We start from the raw sequence: 26,135 nt of genomic DNA, 5'->3' as shown, positions 1-26,135 counted from the left end.
ATCTTAGATATAATCAAAGAGCAATCAGCAACCTAATACCATACGCACAGATTACTCCGGCGAATGGTGATGTAATTTGGACTCATGATTCCAGAACTGAAGATGATGAAACCTAGGGTTTTATAGAAGACGGAGAGCGTTCATTCTGACGGACCGATCGATTACTCCGACGAAAACTGATTCTGCGACTCTCGATTTAGCGGTAGACGAAAAAACATATTGTCACTATTTTGTTGCAAAATTAGAGCTAGTTAACAACATATGAATTAAGTAGTAAGTAAAAAGTTAGACACCAAGCAAAAATTTCATGTATACATATAACAAGTAAAGATCGGGTGGTGTTTTTATTTTCAACACTAAATATAAAAGACATGTTACCAAGTTAAAGGACATGTGTATTATATATTTATATGGGTTAAATAGATTAAATATTAGTATTGAAAATCAAAATATTATAAAATGATATTTTGAAATAAGGTATGATTGAAAGGAGGCAGTCGGTGAGATGGAAAATTTTTTTGAACGACGAAGTTTTATTAAGCATCGACCAGCCGGAAGCTAGACGAGCAAGAAAAGAAAAAACTTTCCTCAATCTTACAGGCCCAATTTGTTTCAAAGTGAAATTAACTTTCCTCAATCTTACAAGGGATAAATTTATAATTTTATAATATCTAAGTGGACTTAGAGGAGAAACAAGAAAAAAAGAGAGAGATATCACTACATGTTCATAAAACCCAAAACTATAAATTAAAATGGAATGTTAGACAAAACATTATGTAATTGTAAGTGTACATCCAAACTTAATAACAATAACAATGAATCAATACTTTAAAACTAAAAGAGTGAACTATGGTTTTCGTTCATTTGGTTTGTTTAAATCTTCGGTTTTAGTCAACTAGTTTCAAATTGCGATTTTCATCTCTGTGGTTTCATTTCACTTTCAATTAAACCCGAATTCGCTAATCCTATTAAGTCTAGTCATTAAACCCATCAGTGTGCACTTCACGTGAGGGACAATCTTGTCCTTTTTTTTCCCAGATACACACCAGCCCCTCACGTGTGGGGGCTTGCGAATTAGAACTGGGGTTTATTTGGGGAGAAAGGACAAAATTGCCCCTACGTGAGGAGCAAGCTGATAGGTTTAACAACTGACTTAACGGGATTAATGAATTCGAGTTTAATTGCAAGTGAAATGAAACCTCAGAGACGGAAATCGTAAATTTAAAACTGCTGGACTAAAAGGGCTGATTTGGAAAACCACATAGACGAAAACCGCAGTTTCAAACTAAAATGATACTAATTCTTCAAAAATCTCATATTAAATATAATCCATGCTTCATAATTCTAGTGCATTAAATGGGCAACGATATTATTACTATATTTAGTCTTTAAATTTGAAAATATTATCCTCAAGTAGAAATTTGATTTTCAAGCTAGCCTTGTTTGTCTCCTTTTCACATTATAAATTTTTCTTGAAATCGATTCCTTAATGTCAATATTTTCTGGTTTCATATTGACATCATGTCTTCTTTAACAAGAGAAAACAAAACAAGATAAAGCATTTGTATTGTAGCCTAATTTCTGTGAAGCTTTAACTTATATTGTTTTTATTAATTTGTTTGTATTCGATTTGTCAAAGTTCGTTATAATACCTTAATACTATCAAATTTCACATTATTTTTATTTTCACTATTATTTTGGTTCCTTATTGATAGTACTATAATTCATCACCTCATATGATACATTGCTACTAGACCTTCTCAATAGGGGTGTGTAACAAAACAAGAAAACTGATCTGAAACCAGATAAAACGAACCGAAATAAAAACCGACGGTTTGGTTTTATGCTTTTGTAAAAACCGAACTAACAGTTCGGTTTTGGTATTAGATGTAATAAAACTGAAAAAATCGAACCGAACCGAATTTTTAGATTTTTATTTAATTATTTTTTATTTTAAGTAATTCATAGAGAATTTAATAAATATGCAACTCAAATACTTTTGGCCAAATGTATTATAGTCTCTTAGTTAATTAACAAAATTATTTATACCTAAATTCATTATTTTCAGCATAATAGTTTCAAGCTCAAATGGTAAAAAACGAAAGAACCAAAAACGAACTAAAACGGAAACGAAAACCGATAAGCCGAAACCGAACGGTTTCAAAAATCAAAAAACCAAAGTTTTGGTTTTCGATTTCCGCACCGAACAACACCACACACCCTTACAATTTAAATCTTTTTCCATTGTTAGAATATTTTTTTTAGTGTTTTTTTTTAGTTATGCATTTGACACAATGACAAAGTTACTGACTTTGTGACAACTAAAAATTATACGTCGAAAATGGACGATACCTTTAGCAACACTTAAAATAACGTCCGCAGAAATTTAATTAGCATCACCAACGTTACATACCGTAACATTTACAACCTGTTTTCTAATGGACTATTTGACATATCACCAACAAATTTATCCGCCAGTAAAAATCAGTTGTTTTATAGCGTTTCTTAGTGACGGCACATATTAGATAAAATAACGTTTATTTTATATCAATTTTGTATCATCAATATTATCTTATGTTTAAAGTTTATTTTATATCAATTTTGTATCATCAATATTATCTTATGGACTATTTGATATTAGTGGTATTTAAATTCTGGAAGATAGAATTATTCGGAGTTTTTTGTGAAGACTACTGTACTTGTTGTACTTAACAATTACTTACTTTTAAAAGCAAAATATCGTGTCTAGAGTTTGACCTTAACGTATTATGGTTAGGCATGTCGGTGAATAAAATATTAGAATTGTGCATGAACGTACGATACTTTTTAATCACACGTGTACATAGTTTAAAATTCAAATTACTTTTTTGACTTATGATACACAACTAACTACTCGTATATATTAAAGAATATAGTTTAAAATTCAAATTACTTTTTTGACTTATGAGTTATGATACACAACTAACTACTCGTATATATTAAAGAATATAGTTTTAAATTTATTTTAATCACCGTGGTGAGATCTTAATAGTTAGTAATAAAGTTATTAGTATATTAAAAGATTACTTACCGTTATTAAATACGTATAAACATAGAATAGAAAATAAGAAGGAAAAACCCATAAATTAAATGTATTTGTTTAATACTCTACTTTAAATCCATATAACCATTCTAGTATGGGTTTAAATGTTCAACCTCTAAGAGACCCCGTAGTGGGGCGCTTTAGAGGGAAAAAAGGCTCATAGCGCCGAGCACCCAACCCCCTCCCCGGGAACTATTAGGGCGTTTTTAGGAAAAATGGATTGGGCGTTTTATGGAAAGCACTGATGTGAGGTTGACTTGGGTCAAAAAAAAGTTATAGCTAATGAAGAAAGTGGTGGAGGGCGTTTTCTCCCTCCATCACTTTCTTGTGTTTTTTAACCAAGGAAAGAAAAGGAAATGAGAGGGAAGGATAAGAAAGGAAAGGGAATGGAATTAAATTTTTTTTAATTATGTGTGTTCTTGAGTTGGAAGGAAATTAGAGGAAAAGAAAGGATAACTATGTTAAAAAATAGTTATCCTTAGTAATCATTCCATTTTTAAGAGGATAACTTATTGAGAAAATACATTAATTTAATCCTTCAAACTCCTCATACTCCTTTCATTTCCATCCTAAAAAAAACTCAAGAACACCCATTTTTTAACTATACTTAGTTTTCCTTTTTCTCATTTAAAAAAACTCAAGAACATGGCGTACACATGGTCTAACCGTGGGTGTATTTAGGGGTGACCAAATAGGTTTTATCCATAATACCGGACCTTGTTAATGGTACTCTTAGGACCCTGAGAAACGACCCTATTGTAAATAGACGGGCCTGATTGGTTCGGGTCTTACGGAGTTGCGGGTCTTACCCGTTTATGTTTACCACTATAGAAGCAAACAGGTCTTACCCGCATAACCAGATCCGACCTGGTTAATGGTAATCTTAGGACCTGGAAACTGACCCTGTTATAATATAACTGAGTTTGATCGGTTCAGGTATAACCAGTTTTACCCTGTATATTCCATTAGAAAAAATACCCTAGTAATATGTTAACATGTAACATTTAAATATCTAAACAATATAAAAGACAAAAGAAATAATGTAATACTTTATATTTTTAAGTAACACCCCATTATTTACTTTTTCATTTTGAGATGAACATCTCTACTCTATACACTTTAATTTTAAAATCATCACGCTTGTGTCATGTAAAATTTGAACTCTGCTAGGAAATATTTTACTATGTACTATTTTGTATTTTCTCGTAATTCTAATTTTACCATAATCTAATCCAAAGTAAATACTCCATTTTGTCTACAGAACTTCTCAACCAATCGAATTGTACCAAGTAATTAAAGATTTATCCAAATAGTCAGACACACCAACCTTGATTCATGTGGGGTAGAAGCCCACATACTCTTATTATATTATCATCTTCTAGACATATACATTATTAATGTATGATAACCAAACATTAATTTAACATACATTTTAACGGATTAGATTGTCTTATGTTAGCTAGAACTTAGAAACTTAGAAAATTGATTTCAACTAAAACTTATACACCAAGACAAATATATTCGTATACGTTTATGGGTAAATGATCAATATTATCAAATTAATATTTAGGTAATGGGGGAGAGGATTATGAGAGAACTCCATTTTATGAAGAAAACTAGAGAACTAATAATTAAATATTTTTAATTTAATTAAAAAAAATATTTTTAAAATTTTTTTCTTTCATCCTTCTTATATCTTGTTATTCTTTACCACAAAAAATATAAAAATAAAAAAAATTAAAAAAACCTGTTGTAATGCATATATGCAATACATCGACTTTTTTTTATAATGCATATGTGCAATAGTGTGCATTTTGATATTTGAAATAGTGTTGAATAACATATATATATATATAGTTGTTTGTATTGTATATTTGCAACAATGTTATATATATTATATACAAAAATTAAAAAAAAAAATCGATATAGTACGTATATGCATTAATGTTGTATTATATATATGCAATAATGTGTTTTGCATACAATTATTAGTGTCGCATTTGCATATATTCAATAGTGTGTATTAGATAATGTACTTGTGTTCTATTATATGCAATAAAACACTATTTTATATATACAATACACATTAATGCATATACATATTACATCGACGGCTTTTTTTAGGAACAATATCATCTTATTAGAAGGAGGAAAGAAAAAAAATCACAAAATATTTTTTTAATAATAGTTAAAAATAATTATTTACTACTTTTCTAGTTCTTTCTTTAAGAGGAGTTCTCTCTAAATCCCACCATAGGTAACGGTACATGGTTTATATATGTGACGTAAAACATTACATAATTTGCTTACTCTTTATGAAAAAATATAACATTTGGGAATATATATTTAGTTATGTAATTCATTAAGAAAACCTATATATATGGTCAAGAATTTCATACAAATTAAACCAGTTTTTTTTTGTTTGATAAAAGAGAAAAAAAAAACCCTTTAAATGCAAACGTTGAATTATTCTTGGCATGCATTGATCGTCTTTAGTACGTTGCATGTATATAACTTTCTTTTATTGTAGGTGGCAGATTTTTTTTCAACTTAAAACACATTTAAATATATATTTTCACTATTTAAAAATAATATAATAATGATTTATTTTGGTTATATAAGGGACAATATGTAACCTCAAAACTCACAACTTAGATCCCATAAGTAGAAATGGGAACCAAAAGGAACATGTCTTCACTAATCACACTTTTAATCACTCTTATGGTGGTAATTGTGTCTTTAAGCTTGCCTTCGTTAACCACGGCCACCTACCGTTACTCGTCACCACCACCTCCTCCACCAAAGAAATCTCCACCACCACCTAAGAAACATTACGTTTACAAGTCACCACCACCACCTCCACCAGTTTACAAGTCACCACCGCCCCCTGTTTACAAGTCACCACCTCCTCCGGTTTACAAATCACCACCACCACCAGTTTACAAGTCACCACCTCCCCCGGTGTATAAATCACCACCTCCTCCAGTTTATAAATCACCACCACCACCAGTTTACAAATCACCACCACCTCCCCCTAAATACAAGTCACCACCACCACCAGTTTACAAATCACCACCACCTCCCCCTAAATACAAGTCACCACCACCACCACCAGTTTACAAGTCCCCACCACCCCCAGTTTACAAGTCACCACCACCACCAACCCCGGTTTACAAATCACCACCACCACCCGTGAAAAAATATCCACCCCCACACTACACCTATAGTTCACCACCTCCTCCTCACCACTATTGAGTGTTATGTTTAAGGTGAGTTTTTTATATTTTCATGCATGAAATGTTCATTAGTGATTGTTTATATCGTTATATGTATTTGACTATTTGTATCATACTAATTTTTATATTTGTTGTATGTTTTTCCATTATTTCAGGAGTAAATAAATACATATATTTGAGATTATATACTTTGGACCTTCCAGGATATGAAGAAAATAATTTGGAGGCCAAAGAATGGTTCAAAGTTGTACGGAAAGGGCTTTTATTTTCAATTTTCATGTATCCAATAAATAGTTGTTTTCTGCTTGTGTTTGAAAATAAAGAAATAATCAAATATCAAAAAGTTTCTTCTTGTAGTTCCATTATATTCTATTTCATGCTTCACAATTGTTAATAAAATTTGGGTCAATTGCACTATTCATATATGATTATTTAGACTATTATGCAAAGGAATTACTATGAATGATTAGAGTATATTATCATCACAATGTTTGAATTAGAGGTGCACCAAAAAACCGGTTTCGGACCCGACCCGGCGGTTCCTACACGGAACCGGACACGACCCTACCCGCGGGTACGGACCGGGCTTTGGTTTCCCCCAAGAACTGTACCCGGAACCAGAACCGACCCGGACCCGGTGGAACCGTTTCCACCAATACCCGGTCAAAACCCGACCCTACCCTACCCGAAACCCGATGGAACCGGTCAAAACCCGGTCAAATACCTGACTATACCCGGAACCGGTTCCTACCCGGACCCGGTTTTGACTTTTGTTGACTATACCCGGTTTCGATTCATGAGAATACCCGGTTTATGCACCTCTAGTTTGAATTTGATCATTTATGGATGTTTCGTTTATAGTTTTAAAAAATTGTGGTTTTAGTAGGGCAATGTCAACCCCCTCGGTAACACATGCACGAAACCCGATGTTAAACACACAAGAAACCCATAGACATACAACCACAAGGAACATAAACACCCAATATTTAAGCACTAGAAGCACAGACAAACCTAGAAAATAACTCATATAAACACACAATTAAAAGGCTTTAAGCAATGCATGTTTCTTCATGTAACAAAATAAGCCACACAAACCCAATTCTCAAAAGAATTAATTAGAAACGCTAGCATAGATAAACACAACTTCAAAACATGACATATATGGTTTCGGTTTGCAACTAGCCCATATTAATTGTCATGACCTAGACTAATACATATTCATCCTCAAGGTTTCTTCATCGTCTACATGCTCAACATCTTCATGGTCAAGTTTCTCAACATATTCATCAACTCTAACGTGATCTTCAAGTTTTCTTTGCCTTTGTTTGATAATTGTACGTTATTGGGTCTTGCCGTATGTTGGTGGATTGTATATTTGTATTGGTTACACAAACCTACATTAGTCATAAAAAGTTGCTTATGGCCAACTAATTCGTGTGATTATTGTATATTGTTGGGCCTTGCGTGTGTCAACGAGTTGTGTTGCCTACACAAACCCAAATAAGGTCATAACGACTCATTTGGGCCATTGAGATCCATGTGTGTGATTAATGTACATTATTGGGCCTTCATTGACCTTGTCATGCATTGGTGGGTTGTCTTGATTAGAGGTGCAAAAAAGAAAAACCTGAACCCGGAACCGGACCAAAAAAAAAACCTGGAATCGATTTTTTATACATGACCTTTTAATACGCGAACCCGAACTCGATCCTACCCGTAGGGTACGGATGGGGTATGCATTTTAGTACCAAAACCGGACCCGATTTGTACCCGGTAGTACCCGAAAACCCGAACAGGTTCCATACCCGAAACTGAGTTTTTCCAATACTCGAAACTAGGTTTATCATATACCCGATCTATACCCGAAAAATACCTAAAAAAGACCCATAAATACCCTTAAAAAGTGAAACCCTCTTAAAAAAAACTATACCCAAATATACCCGGAAAAAAGCCCGAAAATAGAGTTTTTTCAATACCCGAATGTAGGTATTCTAATACCCAATTTTAGAATACCCGGTTCTATACTCGACTCGAACCCGATGCATAAGGTATGGTTTTTAGAGACAATACCCGGACCCAAAACCGATCTAGTTATTGTCAATACCTGATTTTTCAATACCCGGTCATACCCAAACCCGATTCCATACCCGAAACTGGGTATTTGGAAAACTCGAGTTGTGCACCTCTAGTCTTGATTGCACCAATCCACATTAGGTCAAAACATATTTCGGTTCTACTAATCCACTTATGTGATTAAAATACACCATTGGACCTCGTTGTGTGTTGGCGGGTTTTCATGGCTACGCAAACCCATATTATGTCATAACAAGTCATTCTAGGCTAATTGATCCACGTTGTCTTTACTAAGAAAGCCTGCATTGGGCCATAGCAAGTTATTTTGAGTCTAATAATCTACATGTGAGATTAATGTATGTTATTGATCGTATACGGGTCTTGTCATGTGCAGGTGGGTTGTCTTAGGTGCAAAAACTCACATTTAATCATAACAAGTCATTTTGAATATTCTGATCCATAAACTATTGTACACTATTGGGCCTTACCTTATGTTGGGGTTAGGGGTGAGCAGTTTAACCGCCATAACCGTTTAACCGAACTATAAATGACATAACCGAACCGATTTTAACCGATAATCGACATAACCGGTGGGTTGGTTTGGTGAATTTTCAAAAATCGCCAAATATGGGTCGGTTTTGGTTAAAGAAAATTCCGAACCCGCCATAACCGAATCGACCCATTTATTTAACCAACAATATGTTTGAGGCTAACTTCCATCAAACATATGGTCAAAATATACCATTTTGATAGTCTGGTTCAACGTTTGTTATTGAATTAACTTGGAATTTCATTGTTGGATTATATGTTGTCTTTTTTTAAAAAAAAATTTGGTATTAGTATTATGAATTATATATTTTGTTGGACTATGCAATATCATTTTTTGTAATATCTGGTACCAAACTTTTAGGCATAGATACATTGTTTTGGTTACGGTTAACCGACCCAAACTGACTCGTTATAACCTTCAAAACCGATTAACCGAACCGCCATAATGGATCGGTTATGGTTATGAATATTCATTAACCGACATATCGGTTATGGTTATGAGTTTGGCTCAAAACAGTCACAAACCGACCCATGCACACCCCTAGTTGGGGTTACACATAAATTGCATTGCATTTCCATGCATATTACTCATAGACTACATTACAATTCGACATGTTACCATATAGACTACATTACAACTTTGCATTTTACAAATAAACTACATTATATTTTCACATCTTACAAATAAGCTACATCACATTTTTAGATCATATAAAAATGTGCACCTACGAAACCTAGTGTCTCACCACTAGCACAAAAAATCAAACTATCTTTATATGTGAGTCCATGAGATCCGATGGCCAGTAATGGGCAACACATACTAATATATAAACTGCCTTGACATGTGCGCACATGAGTGACAATGCGCACATGAATTCGAAGTGGTGGCTTATGTCTAATCGCCTCAATTTCGAGCTTTTTATTTAACATCGTTCAGAGCTAGGATGATGGGAATGCCTACGAGAGAGTAGTTTTGAGAACACAATTCCAACAAACTTGCAAACAACGATATGCCATGTTAACGTTTCCCACATATACACGCAAACACCAATTTTCAATATTTTAAATATATAAAGGTTGCCATCTAACGCTTGAAAGTTGAAATGCCCGACATTTACTATCTATAGAAAGTTTTATCGATGGATTATTCGTCGCAAATTATTGCTCCACATCGACAAACTGATGAAAAGATTGAACATGGTCTCATAAAAATCTTATCCTCGAACATACCCACAGATAGATTGTAGTTACAACGCTCCCTCCAAACACGGAATTACATAGTTCCCTCTAAATGACAGTTGCCGATAATAATTTATCTGTAACTGTCGGTTTCACCATGACAAAGTTTGCGTCAGTGTTATAAAATATAATAATCATATTTATTCTTGTATTTAATATTTTATAAAGTCACATTTTTTAACAAGTTTCTAAACCAACACAAACGTTTTTACTTTAAGATAACTATTACTAGTATTTATTTTGCCTTGGTTCAAGAATTTTTAGACATTTTGGCCGTTAAATTAATTAAGTGTGAAAAATTATTTTTAAATAGCTATGTCAAAGGTGACCGGCTTATGAATATCGAGCCATAATAATAATCACATGATATGTAGCAAAGTCGATCTACGATCTTTAAAGATTTTAAAGAGGAAGTATGACTTTTTAGCATGCATTAACATGCATTGTCTACATTTTAATATTTTATGTACTATATTGTTTTAACTTCCAACTTAATTTGCCTAAATTTATTTAAAAGTATAGAGTAATTTATCAAGATTTATAAGCTTATAATAAAAATCAAATTAAAGTTAAGGAAAATTAACACTCAAAATGATGATGTAAATGTTTACATATAAGTTTTAAATGTGAAGAAGTAGCTAGTTTAACAGAATACCGGTTGAGCAACCAGTTTTGATTAGGCTAACCTGACTTATAACAACATGTTATGATCAAACTAATTTAAATCGAAACCAGTTGAGTTGATAATGTGTATACGTTTTATAAACAAGACAATCTCATAAAATGCATCCTACAATCGATTGATCTTCGGATCGGATAAAGTATTTTAGGGGTACTTCTAAAATATTTGATCGGATAACAAGATGAAGACATTCCTTATGTAGGTAAGAAACCATCACAAAGTTTAAGCTGAATTGTCGCAACGTTTGCGCTAGACTATGTCGGTTAGTGCTTAAAATGATGATACTTATTCGGTTACAACAACAGACTCTATGTAAGCAGAATGAACCCTATGTAGAAATTCATTTGTTGATGATAATTAGTGAATTATATTGATCGTCCATATTGTTGTTGATGCACACTTAATGTCGATCGCAGTTTGGTACTACTAACAACATACTTGATGCTAAGCATAGTTGCTACCAATGAACAAGTCACTAATCACAGTTGCTACTGATGATCGGTTCCTATGGATGATTGGTTACAAGTAAGGATCATTTATCACTTCAGTTCTTAATTATGATCAATTTCCATGTAACTATTTATTACCACTCAAATCTAAAGTAACTTTCTTTCAACCATGTAAAGCAACTATTTATAAACCATTCAAATCTAAGCAACCTCGAAAAGCAATGAAAAAACTTTCCTTCAGAGGAGTCGTTCCCTTGAACCATGAGTGTGTTGGTGTCTTATATTAAGATAAACAGATATGTGTATTATACCTCCTAACTCGTATCAATGTTTATTCCAATTTTACTTTAATTCTAAGTAAATATAATTATTCCAATTTGATTTGTTGACACTAAAAGCACCATCATCTATCAACATACATACTTTTATATGTATCCGAATCTAAATATGCAATGAACAAATAACCTGTGTTGCAAAATTGTAAAACTTGAAAATATTCATATCAGAAATTAGAAATCCATGAGACAAGTTGAACCAATTTTTTTTGGACGACAGAATATAAAGCACTGACCAGCAAGAAGCTAGACGGGTAAAGAAAAGAAAGACTACACGAAAAACATGAGATGTTTCATCCATTTGTCCAAGATACTTTACACTTATGTTCCTACTCGAGAACCAATAAAAAGAAAAATACATAACATCATCAAACAACCACGAGTTTTTTTGACTGACTTCAAGAATACCAAATCATTATGAAACTTCCAAATTGCCCAGAAAAACATATATATAATCGTACTTACAACTTCTTTCGTAATCACACTTGACAAGTATCCATCCAATCCATTAAGTCTGAAGAAAATTTCATTATTGGTAATTTCACATCGAGTCACCGTTCAACCAAAACTCAAATGTTGTTTACCATGTTACAATCACCAAACACATAAAGAGCAGATTCCATTTCGTCATTACACATGAGGCATAGTGTATACGAAACATCAATACCTTTGGCCATTGAATTAGACCAGATTGAAATGTGATTACTAGCGAAAAAACTAAAACAACATATTCGATTCCGATCCAATTTTCAAAGCATTATCTAATTAAACTTTACCCAAAGATAAATCATTATAAAATTTAAATTCACTTCTAGGGTGACAAACAATATACTCTTACCAAATAGAAAATGATCATGTTAACTAATTAATATCTTAACTAACTACATTAACACATCTACTCTATATAAAGGATGTGAGACATGCATGCACAAACACAACTAATTAGATCCTACATTAACATTATGTCTCGAATATTATTAACCCATTTGATCACTCTTGTCATAACTAAATTATCTTTATGTTTATGTGTGTCATCATCATCAAGAGCCATTATTTACCCTTCACTTTGCCAGACACCACCACCCGTTAACCTGCGGCCACCGTCGTCACCACCGATTTGCGTGCCACCACCTTCCCCGAGTTGCAAGTCACCACCATCTCCACCACCGCCGTCGCCTTGTCCACCACCGCCATCACCGCCGCCACGGCCGCCGCCGTCACCGTCACCGCCGCCACCGTCACCGCCGCCACCATCACCTCCGCCGCCACCGCAGTCGCCACCACCACCGTCAACGCTGCCGCCACCGTCATTCCTACCGCCATATTACAAATCACCACCGCCACCACCGTATTTATATAATTCACCACCACCGCCTTCGCCAATTTGCACGTCACCGCCACCACCGCGAAAACCCACTTGCAAATCGCCACCTCCACAACCGGTTGACACGTCACCACCACCGGTTGACACGTCACCACCAATTGACACGTCACTGCCACCTCCACTATCTTTCAAGTCACCACCACCGATTAACACGTCACCACCCATTGACACGTCACCACCACCGGTTGACACGTCACCACCAATTGACACGTCACTACCGCCTCCATTCTCTTTCAAGTCACCACCACCGGCGGACACGAACCCACCATCACCACCTCCATACCGTTAGAGTGTCACCGCCATATATGGTACGTAAATTATGCGGACATTCTATAGCTACACCACCCCATCTCATTTCACACCATTAGATGATTATGCACAAAACAAAACATCGTTTTAACTATAAAATGTCAAACTTTAAAAATTATGACACGTCTGTTCTAATAATAAATCGTCAAACTTATTATTATTATTATTATTTTTATCAAAATAACCATCTTTTATTCGAATGGCATTGCTGATTATAGACAGTCAAATTTACCGTATGATCTCTACTTCAATAGCCGTTTGAAATAATGTGAGATTAGATGTCGAACGATGGTGTGTATAGCTTACTATTTTTTATAAATGTAATCTTTTATTATTATTATTATTATTATTATTATTATTATTATTATTGTACTTTATTAGTTTCTTTTTGTCACTCTTTCCAACTTTGCAGGATTCATCAAATATTAGTTGGTTTATTGAGAATATATATAACTTGCTCCTTCAAAGTTTATGGGGAAGAATAAACAAGCACTAAAGAAGGGTTGAATATTTCAAGTAAAAGCTTGTATATTAATATATGTATTTGATGAATGGCTATTTTTATCTTTGGTGTTTGATAATAAACAAATCAATAGCAATATGTTTCAGGCTGTATTCTGTAGTAATGAAAATAATTAAGTTATTAAGCTTTAATATAAATTGCTAAATGTTGTTTAATCATCAAATATGATTGCGTACCACTCATAGATCTTGTATATTGACATAAAATTGAAATACCTACTAATATTTAGGTGTTTTCATATAACTTGATATGCAAACGTGTATACAATTCACATGTTGTCTAGAGACAAAAGATTGAACATTTGGGCTTTTTTTTAATTTTGATTAATTGGAGGAGTAGTTTGGGCTTATAATTTTTTGGTCTACATGTCACAATTATTTTTCATATGAATTTTCATTTGGAAAACTTGTTTTAAGAATAATATTAGATAATTGGTTAATGTTTTGTTATAAATCATGAAATAGTCTTCATGTTGATTATATCTTTGCACATGGGCAAAGCCATACAATCCTAATAATGTAGATTCAATCATAAATAATTAGATATCAAATTAATCGCATTTACTTGTGGGGAATGGTTATCTATGAAGATGATGATGATGAATCCACGATTCCCGTTATGGTACCTTGTGTTGATGGATCGCCAAGAGAATAGCCTAGTGAATGGTGTTCTTGAGCAGTTTATAGCTCATAAGATCAATCAATACTAGTAATAATATGATGATCCGTTATAAAAATCTATGTACTCTCTATTAAAGATACCTAAAGGGAAATCTTAATTGCCACGTATACTAATCAATATTCACAATTACTATCATCAAGTAATTGTCACGGACTAGTTTTGTCATATTGGTAAGATTACTCAAATGATCGTAAGACCACATTAATTGGTTATTTCTAGCACTTCGTTATGGCCAAATGATGTAGATTTAGAAGTACGTTTATTAATAAATTTAACGGGTGCGAATTTGTAAACTTCAAAAACAAACGTAATAATAACATGTAATTTTGCACACATTTTACTTATCGGTTATTAAGTTTCCTTATAAATTAAATCTTATTACATATTGATCATGGAAAGAAAAGTAGTGAATGTACTTTTTATTAAACTATATATTTTTCAACAATTTACACATTTAATATGCATTTTCTGGAAATGTATACATCATATTCGCAAAACTTTATGATCCACCCAATCAAAAATGGAAAAGTGGTTGGTGAAAACTTTATTTAAAGTTGAAAAGTAAATGATACGAAAAAATAAAGAAAACAAAATAGGGTAACTATACTTTATACTTGTATCATATACTTGTATCATAGTTTGCATATGAGCTTTAACACAACTTACTTTTAATGGAGTGGAAGTGAATATTTAGGTTGGAAACGGTAAGTTCTGAAGTGTGTTTTTCACGAAACAGGAGATGTGGTGAGTATGGGCTAACTAGCGTTGTCTGTGATGACATGCTTATGAGGTGTATTTTTCCATTAGGTTACCCCGGGTAGCCGTACTTTATTCGTTGATCGTTCAAGAAAAAAATAAATAAATAGGTTGCCAACTATTCTCGCCTCTTGCGTCAAATTTTTTCTTTTCTTTTTCCTTTTTTAATTATACAACTCCTATTATTTCATGTAAAAAGTATATAATGTAATGATAATAAAAGTTAAATTATATATTCTTGTTTAGTAAATTTGTTAGCAATCGAAAAACAACTATACCGGATATACACGATTACATTGCTCGGTTATCTAATGATGATATATATATTTTTTTCCAAATAATTATTTATGCTTTTAAATGATTATTTACAAGAAAAAAAAGTGGAGGAAATCAACAACACAAGTCTAACAAGTGATTATTTATAATGATTCAATGAAGACATAATTTTTGCATACCTCGTTGATCTTGAATATGACAACAATGATTTATACATAATGAGACAAAATAAAACACATTTATAACTAAAATAGAAGTTGACATGATGTAGGGAAGCTATCTATCTTTTAAAGTCGTTTCTCCCCTTGACCCGGTTAAGTAGAGGGGACATAGTGAGGGATAGGCGGAGCCGACACGCGTATTGGTACGGAGCAAAAAAGACCCAGAGCATGTTGTAGAAGATGAACATCTCAATTTATCAACGGTCGTATTACTGCTTTTTTTAACGGCTAATTTTTTTCATCATATTTTATCTTTATGTCTCAATTAATACTAGAACTCACAACTATTTGTTTAAATGTCATACATTTTTGTTACTAGACCAACCTAATGGTTGTATCATTAATGTTACAACAATCAAGTTTCTTTTAGGAAAAAAATATATAATTAATTTTTTACACTATATATTAATCTAACAAACATTAAAAATTTTACACGTATACCAAGTTTATACCATTATCTCATACACCATTTTGATGGGTCTTTTTTGTAATTTCATACTTTAGCTCGTCTTTATTATCTAGTTTCTAGAGTTCATCATCCGATGGTGAATGAGTATTTTGTATGGAAAGAGGACAAATTCATATAGGTTTTTAAATTTTGGTCTTATACCACGTACATCATTTATTAGGACAATGGTTATGATTTAAAATAACTGTAAACATCGAATAATCTTATATCATAGGAAGACATTTCACATTATATAGCTAGATCGTTCCTTTAACATATGTTTTCTCCATAAATGATAATTTGTAATTATATTGTGAAGCTTGTTACAATAATCAATACGATATCATCAAGTTAATTTCAAATCATTTGATGATCACTTATATGATTTATTCATTTCAGTTTGTTTTATGTGTGTGACTTAAAAAATACTTAACAATTAACATGTTAATATTTGTATAAAACAAACACTAATGCATGGTATGGACCATGAACAAGAAAAAATTAAATTGAAAATCATAGAAATTAGGTAATTAGATAATATATAGAAGGATAACTAATTAACAAACTTAGTTTTTAAAAAATATTTTTTTATTTAATTTTTAGTGATTTTCTCAATGCATCTATTTGAACTTGTACACAAATTTCCAATGTCAAAAACTAAAGAATATCTCTAAGAACGTATAGTTTATTTTATTTTATTTTTTTTATTTCTGCATCTATAAATTATATTCTTCTATAAGACGTCAATAATTTTACTTCATCGTCCAAGCGTTAAGGTCAAAGGCAGTACTACTACTTTTCAATTTATTTAAATAAACAAATAAATAACATGTGGTTATTATAAAAGTGCACACGTATTGAAAAATAGTAAATTTTTCTCTCAATAACTATCAACAAAACATATAAATAAAAAGTAAAGAAAGATTTATATCATGTTAATTTATTAAAGTTAAAACTGCCTAGTATACTATATATATATTCTTTAAAAAAACAAAAAATCTAATATATTATGTATCTTAAAAGAATTATCACATTTTATACTTTAAAATTAATCATAAATAATATAGAATTAGTTAAATATTTAAGCAATGCTTAATCTTTTTTATCTTTAAGTACTTATTTTATTTGTTTGCAACTTAAAGTTATATATATAATGAGTAACTACGTACTCAGTTACACATACATAAGTAACATATGATATTTACACTCCCTACACACATATAATATACATAGATCGTAACATCAATACATAAATAATTACATATAAACAAGTTACACATCATATACTTTGAGACAATACAACATATTATAACTAAATTTAATGAAAATTCTTATAGTTATCACACCTAAAAAAATATATATATATAGAATTGTAACATTTTTCAAAAATGTGACGCTACAAAATTCAGTTTACACATTTCACAATTAATAATCTGGATAACTTGGTCATTATATCTTTTTTTTTTGGGTTCAAATCTTCATAAATTTATGAATTTATCCTTAATTTTTAATTATGAAATGATAAATTGTTAGACATCAGGTTAATTTACTTAATTTCTTATGTTTTTAGTGTCGACTTTCTTAATATCTAAATTAATATATATACATGCATACATGTCCATTATCCATAAGTATTGAGTATTACTTTTATTGTCTATTAATTAGCATTAGAAATTTCTAAATATCTTTTAGAGACATGTAATACAACACCAATTTTACAACTTTAGGGGAAACATAGAAAAGTTTATTTGATTATAAAATAAGAACCAACTGATCATATGAAGAAACATGAAAGTAATGATTTATCAATTGTATATAAGTACAATAATAGCACTTTTTGTACAATTGTAAACCCTTATTTAATCATTCACGTGGTTGCAATATCCATCCTCTAGAAGGTGATCCAAGGGTATAATCCCGTTATATCAATTTGTTTGTTTCTTAAAACCTGTAACAATAAAGAAATCAAAAGTGGTATTAATAATATCAGGATTAATAAAAGGAAAAACTGTATATACTTAAACATGGTTTCGTTCATGATATTAATTACCTTAGACATGACGGTAGTTCACTAATGGTAAGGTGGAGGAGGTGAACTGTATGTGTAATGTTCCTTTGGCGGAGGTGGTGGTGAAGACTTGTATCTATAATGTTCTTTTGGTGGAGGTGGTGGTGGTGACTTGTATTTATAATGTTCCTTTGGTGGAGGAGGTGGTGGTGACTTGTATTTATAGTGTTCTTTTGGTGGTGGAGGTGGTGGTGACTTGTGTTCGTAGTGTTTCTTTGGTGGAGGTGGTGGTGGTGACTTATACTTGTAATGTTCCTTTGGTGGAGGTGGTGGTGGAGACTTGTACTTATAGTGTTCCTTTGGCGGAGGTGGTGGTGGAGACTTGTATTTATAGTGTTCCTTCGGTGGAGGTGGTGGTGGTGACTTGTACTTATAATGTTCCTTTGGTGGAGGTGGTGGTGGAGACTTGTATTTGTAGTGTTCCTTTGGTGGAGGTGGTGGTGGTGACTTGTACTTATAATGTTCCTTTGGTGGAGGTGGTGGTGGAGACTTGTACTTGTAATGTTCCTTTGGCGGTGGAGGTGGTGGTGACTTGTGCTCATAATGCTTCTTTGGTGGTGGAGGAGGTGGTGGTGACTTGTAATAATAATGCTTCTTCGGTGGAGGAGGTGGTGATGACTTGTATACATAATGTTTCTTTGGTGGTGGAGGTGGTGGTGACTTGTGTTCATAATGCTTCTTTGGTGGTGGAGGTGGTGGTGACTTGTGTTCATAATGTTTCTTTGGTGGCGGCGGTGGTGGTGACTTGTGTTCGTAGTGTTTCTTTGGTGGAGGTGGTGGTGGTGGAGACTTATGAACGGGAGGAGGAGGTGGTGGTGACTTGTATATATAGTGCTCATTTGGAGGTGGTGGTGGAGGAGACTTGCAATCTGGTGGAGGTGGTGGTGGTGGTGGTTTGTGGACTGGAGGAGGTGGTGGTGGTGACTTGTAAACTGGTGGTGGTGGTTTGTGGACAGGAGGTGGTGGTGGTGGTGGTGACTTGTAAACGGGTGGTGGTTTGTGAACAGGAGGAGGAGGTGGTGGTGACTTGTAAACGGGTGGTGGTTTGTGGACCGGTGGAGGTGGTGGTGGTGACTTGTACACATAATGTTCTTTTGGTGGTGGGGGTGGAGATGAATAGGAGTAGCCGGCGGTGGTCAATGGTGGCAAGCTCAATGAAACCATAACCACCACAAGGGTGATTATAAGGGTTCCCATTGTTCCCATCTCTACTAGTTAAGTTATGATTCTAAGTGCACCTCACCACCCTTTATATAGGTGAATGTCTTTCATAATTTAAAATATTATAATATCAATAAGTAAATTAAATCAAAGCCATGAAGTAATATAACTTAATAAACTTAATACCGTACAACTTTTGAAGGGTCAAAATCTTTAGTGGTTGCATTGCATGGTAACATGGTTGATAAAAGTTGCTAAATACCATGTCATTTGGTCATAAAAGACTAGTCTTAATCTTAATAATTGTATATCTTAATTGGTTAGGAAATAAAAAGTCCGACACCTCTAACTTTAAAAAGATTTTTTAAGTATATTCATCTAGATAAACAGATAATATAAAGTGTAGCAAAGAGAGTTATAGCTACAACAAAAAATTAAATACTAAAATAAAGGAGTACCATATTAGTAACATAAAGGTGATTTGAAAATTATAATAGCTCTAGCTAAGCGAGCAAAGCACAATAAAACTACAATAGCAACAGCTAAAACGAACAAAAGACAAGAAAATTAGTAAAACAATGTATAAATTCCTAACAGTCTATAATATTAATCATATGACTCCATGAATTCCTATCCATGATCAACCCATCTTAATCTCCACTTATATCCCTTATCAAACACCAAACCATCTCAAATTTTGCACAATCCTCTCATTGTGCGTCAATTTAAGTTTGTCTCTACTCCTCCCTTTCATTGTGAGGGTTTCACATTACTGATTGTGATCGTCATCTGTCTCTTCTTCACGTATCCAAACGATATCAAATATCTCCCCATTATCTTATCTGAAATACATGCCACAAAACATCATTTCTTATTCGGTCCATGCTCACACAACAACCTTGGCATCCTTATCTTTAGTACTCCATCTTTCGCGCTTGTGTTTTCATGATGGTCGAATATCGGTTCCATATAACATATCTTGTCGAACTAAAACCATATAGAATTTGTCATTCGATCTTGTTGGAAGCCTTTTGTCACACAATACCCATGCGGCTAGTCTTCGTTTTCACCAACCTGTCTAAGTACAGTGGACTACTTCACTATCTATATCCCAGTCACTCTATACAAACAACACAACATAGTTAAACTTGGTTGTCTGCGGGACCACACGACCTTCAATACTAATTTAAGCATCATCCTCATTTGCACCACTAAAGTAAGGTACTCGACTTTAGAGTGACATCTTTAAACCTTGCACCCTAAGGCTGCAACCACTCCTCAAACCTCTCATTCGAACTCGTTTTACTCTTTGCTACTAATATGTTCATGCATCATGGGACTTTCTCCTGAATCGACTTTGAAAACTCATTCAAAATTATTGCAAACACCAAACATATTGAATGGAGTACCTTCGTGAAGGTCCACCTGCATAGGAAAAAAGTTTGAATTGTAAGAATAATATATATATATATGTGGTATTATAATCATTTATATTATAATAGATCAAAATATTAACTATACCTTATTATATATTAGTTTGGTAATTGTTGATGGGCCATATTACCTATAATTAACTAATAAAGGGTTTCCCCTTGGGTGTATATAAAGAGAGATAAATATTAACATCAGAACCTAATCACACACACATAACAATTTTGTGTGCCTCCTCTCTCATAAAACCGGGTTCCTCTCAAGAACCCTAACACCATCCTTAAATATACATCCTAAAGGGGAACTCGACCAAGCTGACAACCAAGTCGTATACATCCTTCTCTGTTGCGGTTGCTACTCTCCATGCTGTAACAGGTTCATAGGTTTAATACTTATCATGTTTTATATTACTTACATGAAGAACTGATCAACATGTGGCATCAGAGTGATGTTGATTAATCAGTTCTTCATGTTTTTCGTAAATCTGGAATTGAATCAGAAGACATGGACTAAAACTTGATAAACCCTAATTTTTTAGGTTTCTTTTTTTTTTTCATGTTCTATTACGAAAACAATACATGAAACTGTTTAAAATCGCTAAAATTCATATTTAGTAAACTCTAATATTTTCGAAATCTGTTAATTTCATGTTTAAAGATTTCGATTCCAAGTTTTTTATGTTTAATTGTTAAAATTTTCGTTGATGTTCTTCGTGTTCATCATTATTATCGAAAACTATACATATGCTGGTTCAAAATCTAGATTAAAATTTGTTAATGATTATTTAGGGAAATATTTTTTCAAATCTTTGATAACTTAGAAGTTTAATATTTTCTTAAAAGATTTGAATCCCCTTAAAATAGGAAACAAATATAATTGTTAATCATTAAAAAGATTTGAACCAAATCTTATTATTATTAATTTAGTTAATAAAGATCATGGGTTAAGGGCTTAAACCAGTTTACGAGTTCACGGGCTATTTAAAAATCATGTATTATGGGCTTAAAATAGCTTATGTGTTCTAAGAGTTTATGAGTTTCTAAAATGGTTTGGGGTCATAATCCATAAACCCGAAAACTCACTAATATCGAAATCAACAAATAACTAACATGAGTGTTAGTGACAAATTTAAATGTTAAGGTTATTAGAACCATGATAAACTGTCTTTTAATTACACTTTATGATACCTTAAATATTCTGCAGATTATTCTGAATTTAGTATCAATACTTAAGCTACATTATGACAGTTATAAGGTTTGCATAGCCAACATAAAGTCACTATTACCTTAAACTCTCATATGATTTGTTATCAATATTTGGATTGAAAAATTTATAAAATACAACTAGATGATACTATATACTTTCACAACTTTTGTTATCATCCAAATATAAATTTAACAAAAGATAAATGAGACATATAAAATTCATCTATTAAAACCAAATTTCATGAGAAATTATGACATAGTTAATGAGGATGATTTTTTCATATAATCTCATTCTCAGTGATTTTAAATCATGTGTTAGATGCCCTAAACATTGCTTGGCTTAAGAAATAAGTATGGATCTACCAGAAGTTATATTTCACTTACATTAGTGGAACTTATTCATACAGAATATTCAGACATAATTATTTTATCATTTAAAAAGCTATTTACTTGTATCTAGTCTGTCTTCTATCATTCATGGACTTAAAGAGATCCATTCATATATAGTTAATATGTTTTCTTCTAAATATGTTCCTAAGTTTCTTATGATACATAAAGGAAATCAAATTAAGTCTAACGTATGTATGGCAAATTCCCACATCACGTACATCAATGAAACTTCTCATATAGTTTTTCCTAGAGATATCGGATATTAGTGGGAGCCTTAAGTGTCTCAATCATAACTTACAAGATTTGCAAGAGGTGGAGAAGTGAAAACTTGATATTATCTTAATTATACCTCTTGTACAAGACACTGCTCCATCACAACACTATTTCATCAAAACTTATCTCTGTAGAATTTACTACTACTCTCACAAAGTTTCGGTGTTTCTTAAATGTGGGCATACTCCTATTTCTTACTGAAATAATCCTCACAAGAGAAATTACGACGACTTACATCATTAACTTGTTTTTCTATTAGAATCTATTGGTCTTTAAATATTGACCCTAAGCATGCAAATTTTCCTAAAGGCTTCTAAGGTCAGTGAGAGCAGTAAAAGTCTTTATAGTGACTTGTAAGAAGTACAAGAGGAGAGGGAAGAGAGTCATTAAATTTTACTCCATATTTAAACTCCAATTACATCTCTTGTACACCATACTGCACCAACTCTTATATACTTAGAATCCTAAAATTGATAGCAACCTAACCAAGAGCTAATCCATAAAACTAAGACTTTTAAAATTACCCAATAATCAACTCAGGAGGTCATCTAGGTTTTAAAACCCACTAACACTGATTATTATGTAACCTCCCTAACTAAATTTGAAATGGATGTTGGAAAGTTTAATGATCCTACCCCTTATAATTAAACCATTAGCATCAATCATAATTGACTCCATAAGTCAGGATAACGTTTTGAGATTTGGTTGAATCACCTAAAGGTGTTCATAACTAAACTAAATCTTAACACAAACGTTAAGACACTAAGAAGCATAATTGATTATTAAAGGTTAGATTCAAAAGGGAATAAATCATCAAAGAATCTTATAACCTATATTATAAAACATATCTTTGAGGATCACAACTGTTCAAGTTGCTTAAAATAGATAAAGAGCTACGTTAGAAGAACATTAAAACAATTTTCCCTAATAACTAACTTACATATCTACATGCTCATAAAACAACCTAAATGTTATAAACTGAAGGTTAATGAACATTTAATCTATAAGTCAATAAAATCCATATATGGGTTAATGCAAACATCAAAATTTGATGAAATATTTATACAATTATTTTCATCAAAAACCAAGTGGATTAATGTACCTACCTCAAGATGAGTGGGAGCAACTAAAAACAAACTTGTCCTTATATAGATGACATTCTTCTAACAAGTATTTGTTACATAAGTCAAAGCACTGTTCACACACTTTGATTTAAAAAATTTAAAATAATCCCTTACATAATAGATATCATAACATTCTGAGATAGACCCAAAGGGACAGTAGTTTTATTCTATAAGTTTTATTTTAAATGGGTCCTTACACATGTAACAAACAATATTGCTCTATGTAGAGGATAATAGGATCATTAAGATTATTACCTTATGCTTCATTAAGTGGAAGCCTTATGTAAGTTCAAGTCTATACTCGTTCAGATATTACTCAAAATTGTAACATACTAGATATGCCTAGATTAATGTGAAACATTTAAAAGAGTATTAAAATATCTTTAAAAGAAACGAAAGACTATAATTTAAAAGAAGAAATGAGAATTCAAACCGGTATATTACTCTAAACTTTGTCATATTCAGAGATAAGAAAATGTAATTTTCAGGATATATTCTTATGTCAGTAGATAAATCTATCTCATGGAGGAGTCATAATGAACTGATAACAACAACCTAAGTTATAATGACATAATGTGTTGATTAATCACAACGCAATTAGCAATAAATGTTGTTGAAAATTTATCAGTGAACTCATAAGTTTATTAACTCCATAAAAATTATATATTGAAGACTTACTGTGATAAAGTCAGCTACCATGTTTTCTCAAACAGTAATAGTTCGAGAGGTGCTGCATTAAAATTCGATATGAAATTTATTATTCGTTTATAAACGAATTGAGGAATCTAAATTTTTGTATCGAGTACATTCATGATATGCTTAAGGATCCGATAACGAAAAGTCTCACCCATAAATATTATGAAAGCGCTTATAATAATGACGGGTTATTGATGACAATGCGCAACTGCATATCATACTATGAATGATTAAATATTAAATTTCCTCATCGGTTTTGATTTGTATGTCTCTTAATATGTTCTGCATGCATAATGACATATAGACGAATTAATATACAAATCAAACGTTCTGAAGGGCTTACTTTAAAATTTTGATCATAAATACTTAGGTTTTAAACTGCAGTATGATTAATGGGGTTCTTGAGCTGATGTTCAATTCAATGACTGTATTTCTCTGCTCCAGTTTAAGTTTAAAGCTAAAATGAGTGTTAACTCCTGATCAGGCTTACCTAATACTCATAATAAATGATTACTACGCCAAGTGGGAGAATGTAAGAATAATATAATATATATATATATATATATGGCCATTATAATCATTTATATTATAATAGATCAAAATATTAACTATACCTTATTATATATTAGTTTGGTAATTGTTGATGGGCCATATTACCTATAATTAACTAATAAAGGGTTTCCCATTGGGTGTATATAAAGAGAGATAAATATTAACATCAGAACCTAATCACACACACATAACAATTTTGTGTGCCTCCTCTCTCATAAAACCGGGTTCCTCTCAAGAACCCTAATACCATCCTTAACTATACATCCTAAAGGGGAACTCGACCAAGCTGACAACCAAGTCGTCTACATCCTTCTCTGTTGCAGTTGCTACTCTCCATGCTGTAACAGGTTTAATACTTATCATGTTTTATATTACTTATATGAATAACTGATCAACATGAATCCCCCCCACCCCCACCCACTAGCGCAAGAACGCTTGTTTTAGCCTCTTGATACATCCCATAACTATTTCTATATATCTCCCTCAAACACTTCCATATCGCAACAGGTAAGTTTGTTCGGGTCAAACGCTTCCCATCTTCCTAAGGGCTCTCCTCACCTTGTGCTTAGTGATATTGCAACAACAACTATTATTCAATTGTCAATGTTGAGTAATTGAGTCCTCGCTATTTTTGCGGTTGGAACTGCTGGCTTTATAAAGATCGTGAAGATATGTTTATCATTCCAACATAGTATAAAATTAAACTATTAGTTAGGTGAAATATTTTATTTTTCATTTCCTATTGATTTTTTAATTTGTGTATCCATAATGATAAATTTAAACCACTATTTAAATGATTGTAAGTTTTGAACAGTGTTTCTACGGTGTGACTCAAATTTATATTCATTATATGCATCTACATAAATAATGGCAAAATCACAATTAATGTAGCGTGACCTACACAACTGATTTATTACAACAATCCCGTTTGAAAGCAAGGGTATTTAGTCATCTTTTTGACTTGTTAAATGGTGCCATCAGCACTAGAGATC

General features: G+C 32.4%; 2 protein-coding genes across 2 annotated transcripts; one reads left to right on the top strand and one right to left on the bottom strand.

The window, feature by feature from the left end:
- Positions 1-5,733: 5,733 nt before the first annotated feature.
- LOC143552649 (uncharacterized) lies at positions 5,734-13,132 on the top strand (the record flags this gene model as incomplete). Its single annotated transcript, XM_077042812.1, has 2 exons — positions 5,734-6,332; positions 12,801-13,132. Coding segments are annotated over exons 1-2 (912 nt in total), but the record flags the coding sequence as incomplete, so codon positions are not given.
- A 4,874-nt stretch (positions 13,133-18,006) lies between these two features.
- Positions 18,007-19,523, bottom strand: LOC143552658 (uncharacterized). The gene is made up of 2 exons (XM_077042817.1): positions 18,294-19,523; positions 18,007-18,191 (listed from the first exon to the last, which is right to left on the bottom strand). The coding sequence occupies exon 1, from the start codon at positions 19,515-19,517 to the stop codon at positions 18,315-18,317; it is 1,203 nt and encodes a 400-aa protein (XP_076898932.1). The 5' UTR covers positions 19,518-19,523; the 3' UTR covers positions 18,007-18,191; positions 18,294-18,314.
- Positions 19,524-26,135: the final 6,612 nt, after the last annotated feature.

This window comes from Bidens hawaiensis, unplaced genomic scaffold, assembly GCF_021521415.1.
Source record: "Bidens hawaiensis isolate Kalapana, Puna unplaced genomic scaffold, B.hawaiensis_p1.1 tig00016968_1, whole genome shotgun sequence".
NCBI classification, from domain to species: Eukaryota; Viridiplantae; Streptophyta; class Magnoliopsida; order Asterales; family Asteraceae; genus Bidens; species Bidens hawaiensis.
The sequence above is the reverse complement of the archived record's forward strand: the minus strand, read 5'-3'. Positions and strand labels throughout refer to the sequence as shown.

Bases quoted from the DNA above. Each gene is read 5' to 3' on its own strand.
- LOC143552658 (XM_077042817.1), bottom strand. From the start codon at position 19,517: ATGGGAACAATGGGAACCCTTATAATCACCCTTGTGGTGGTTATGGTT.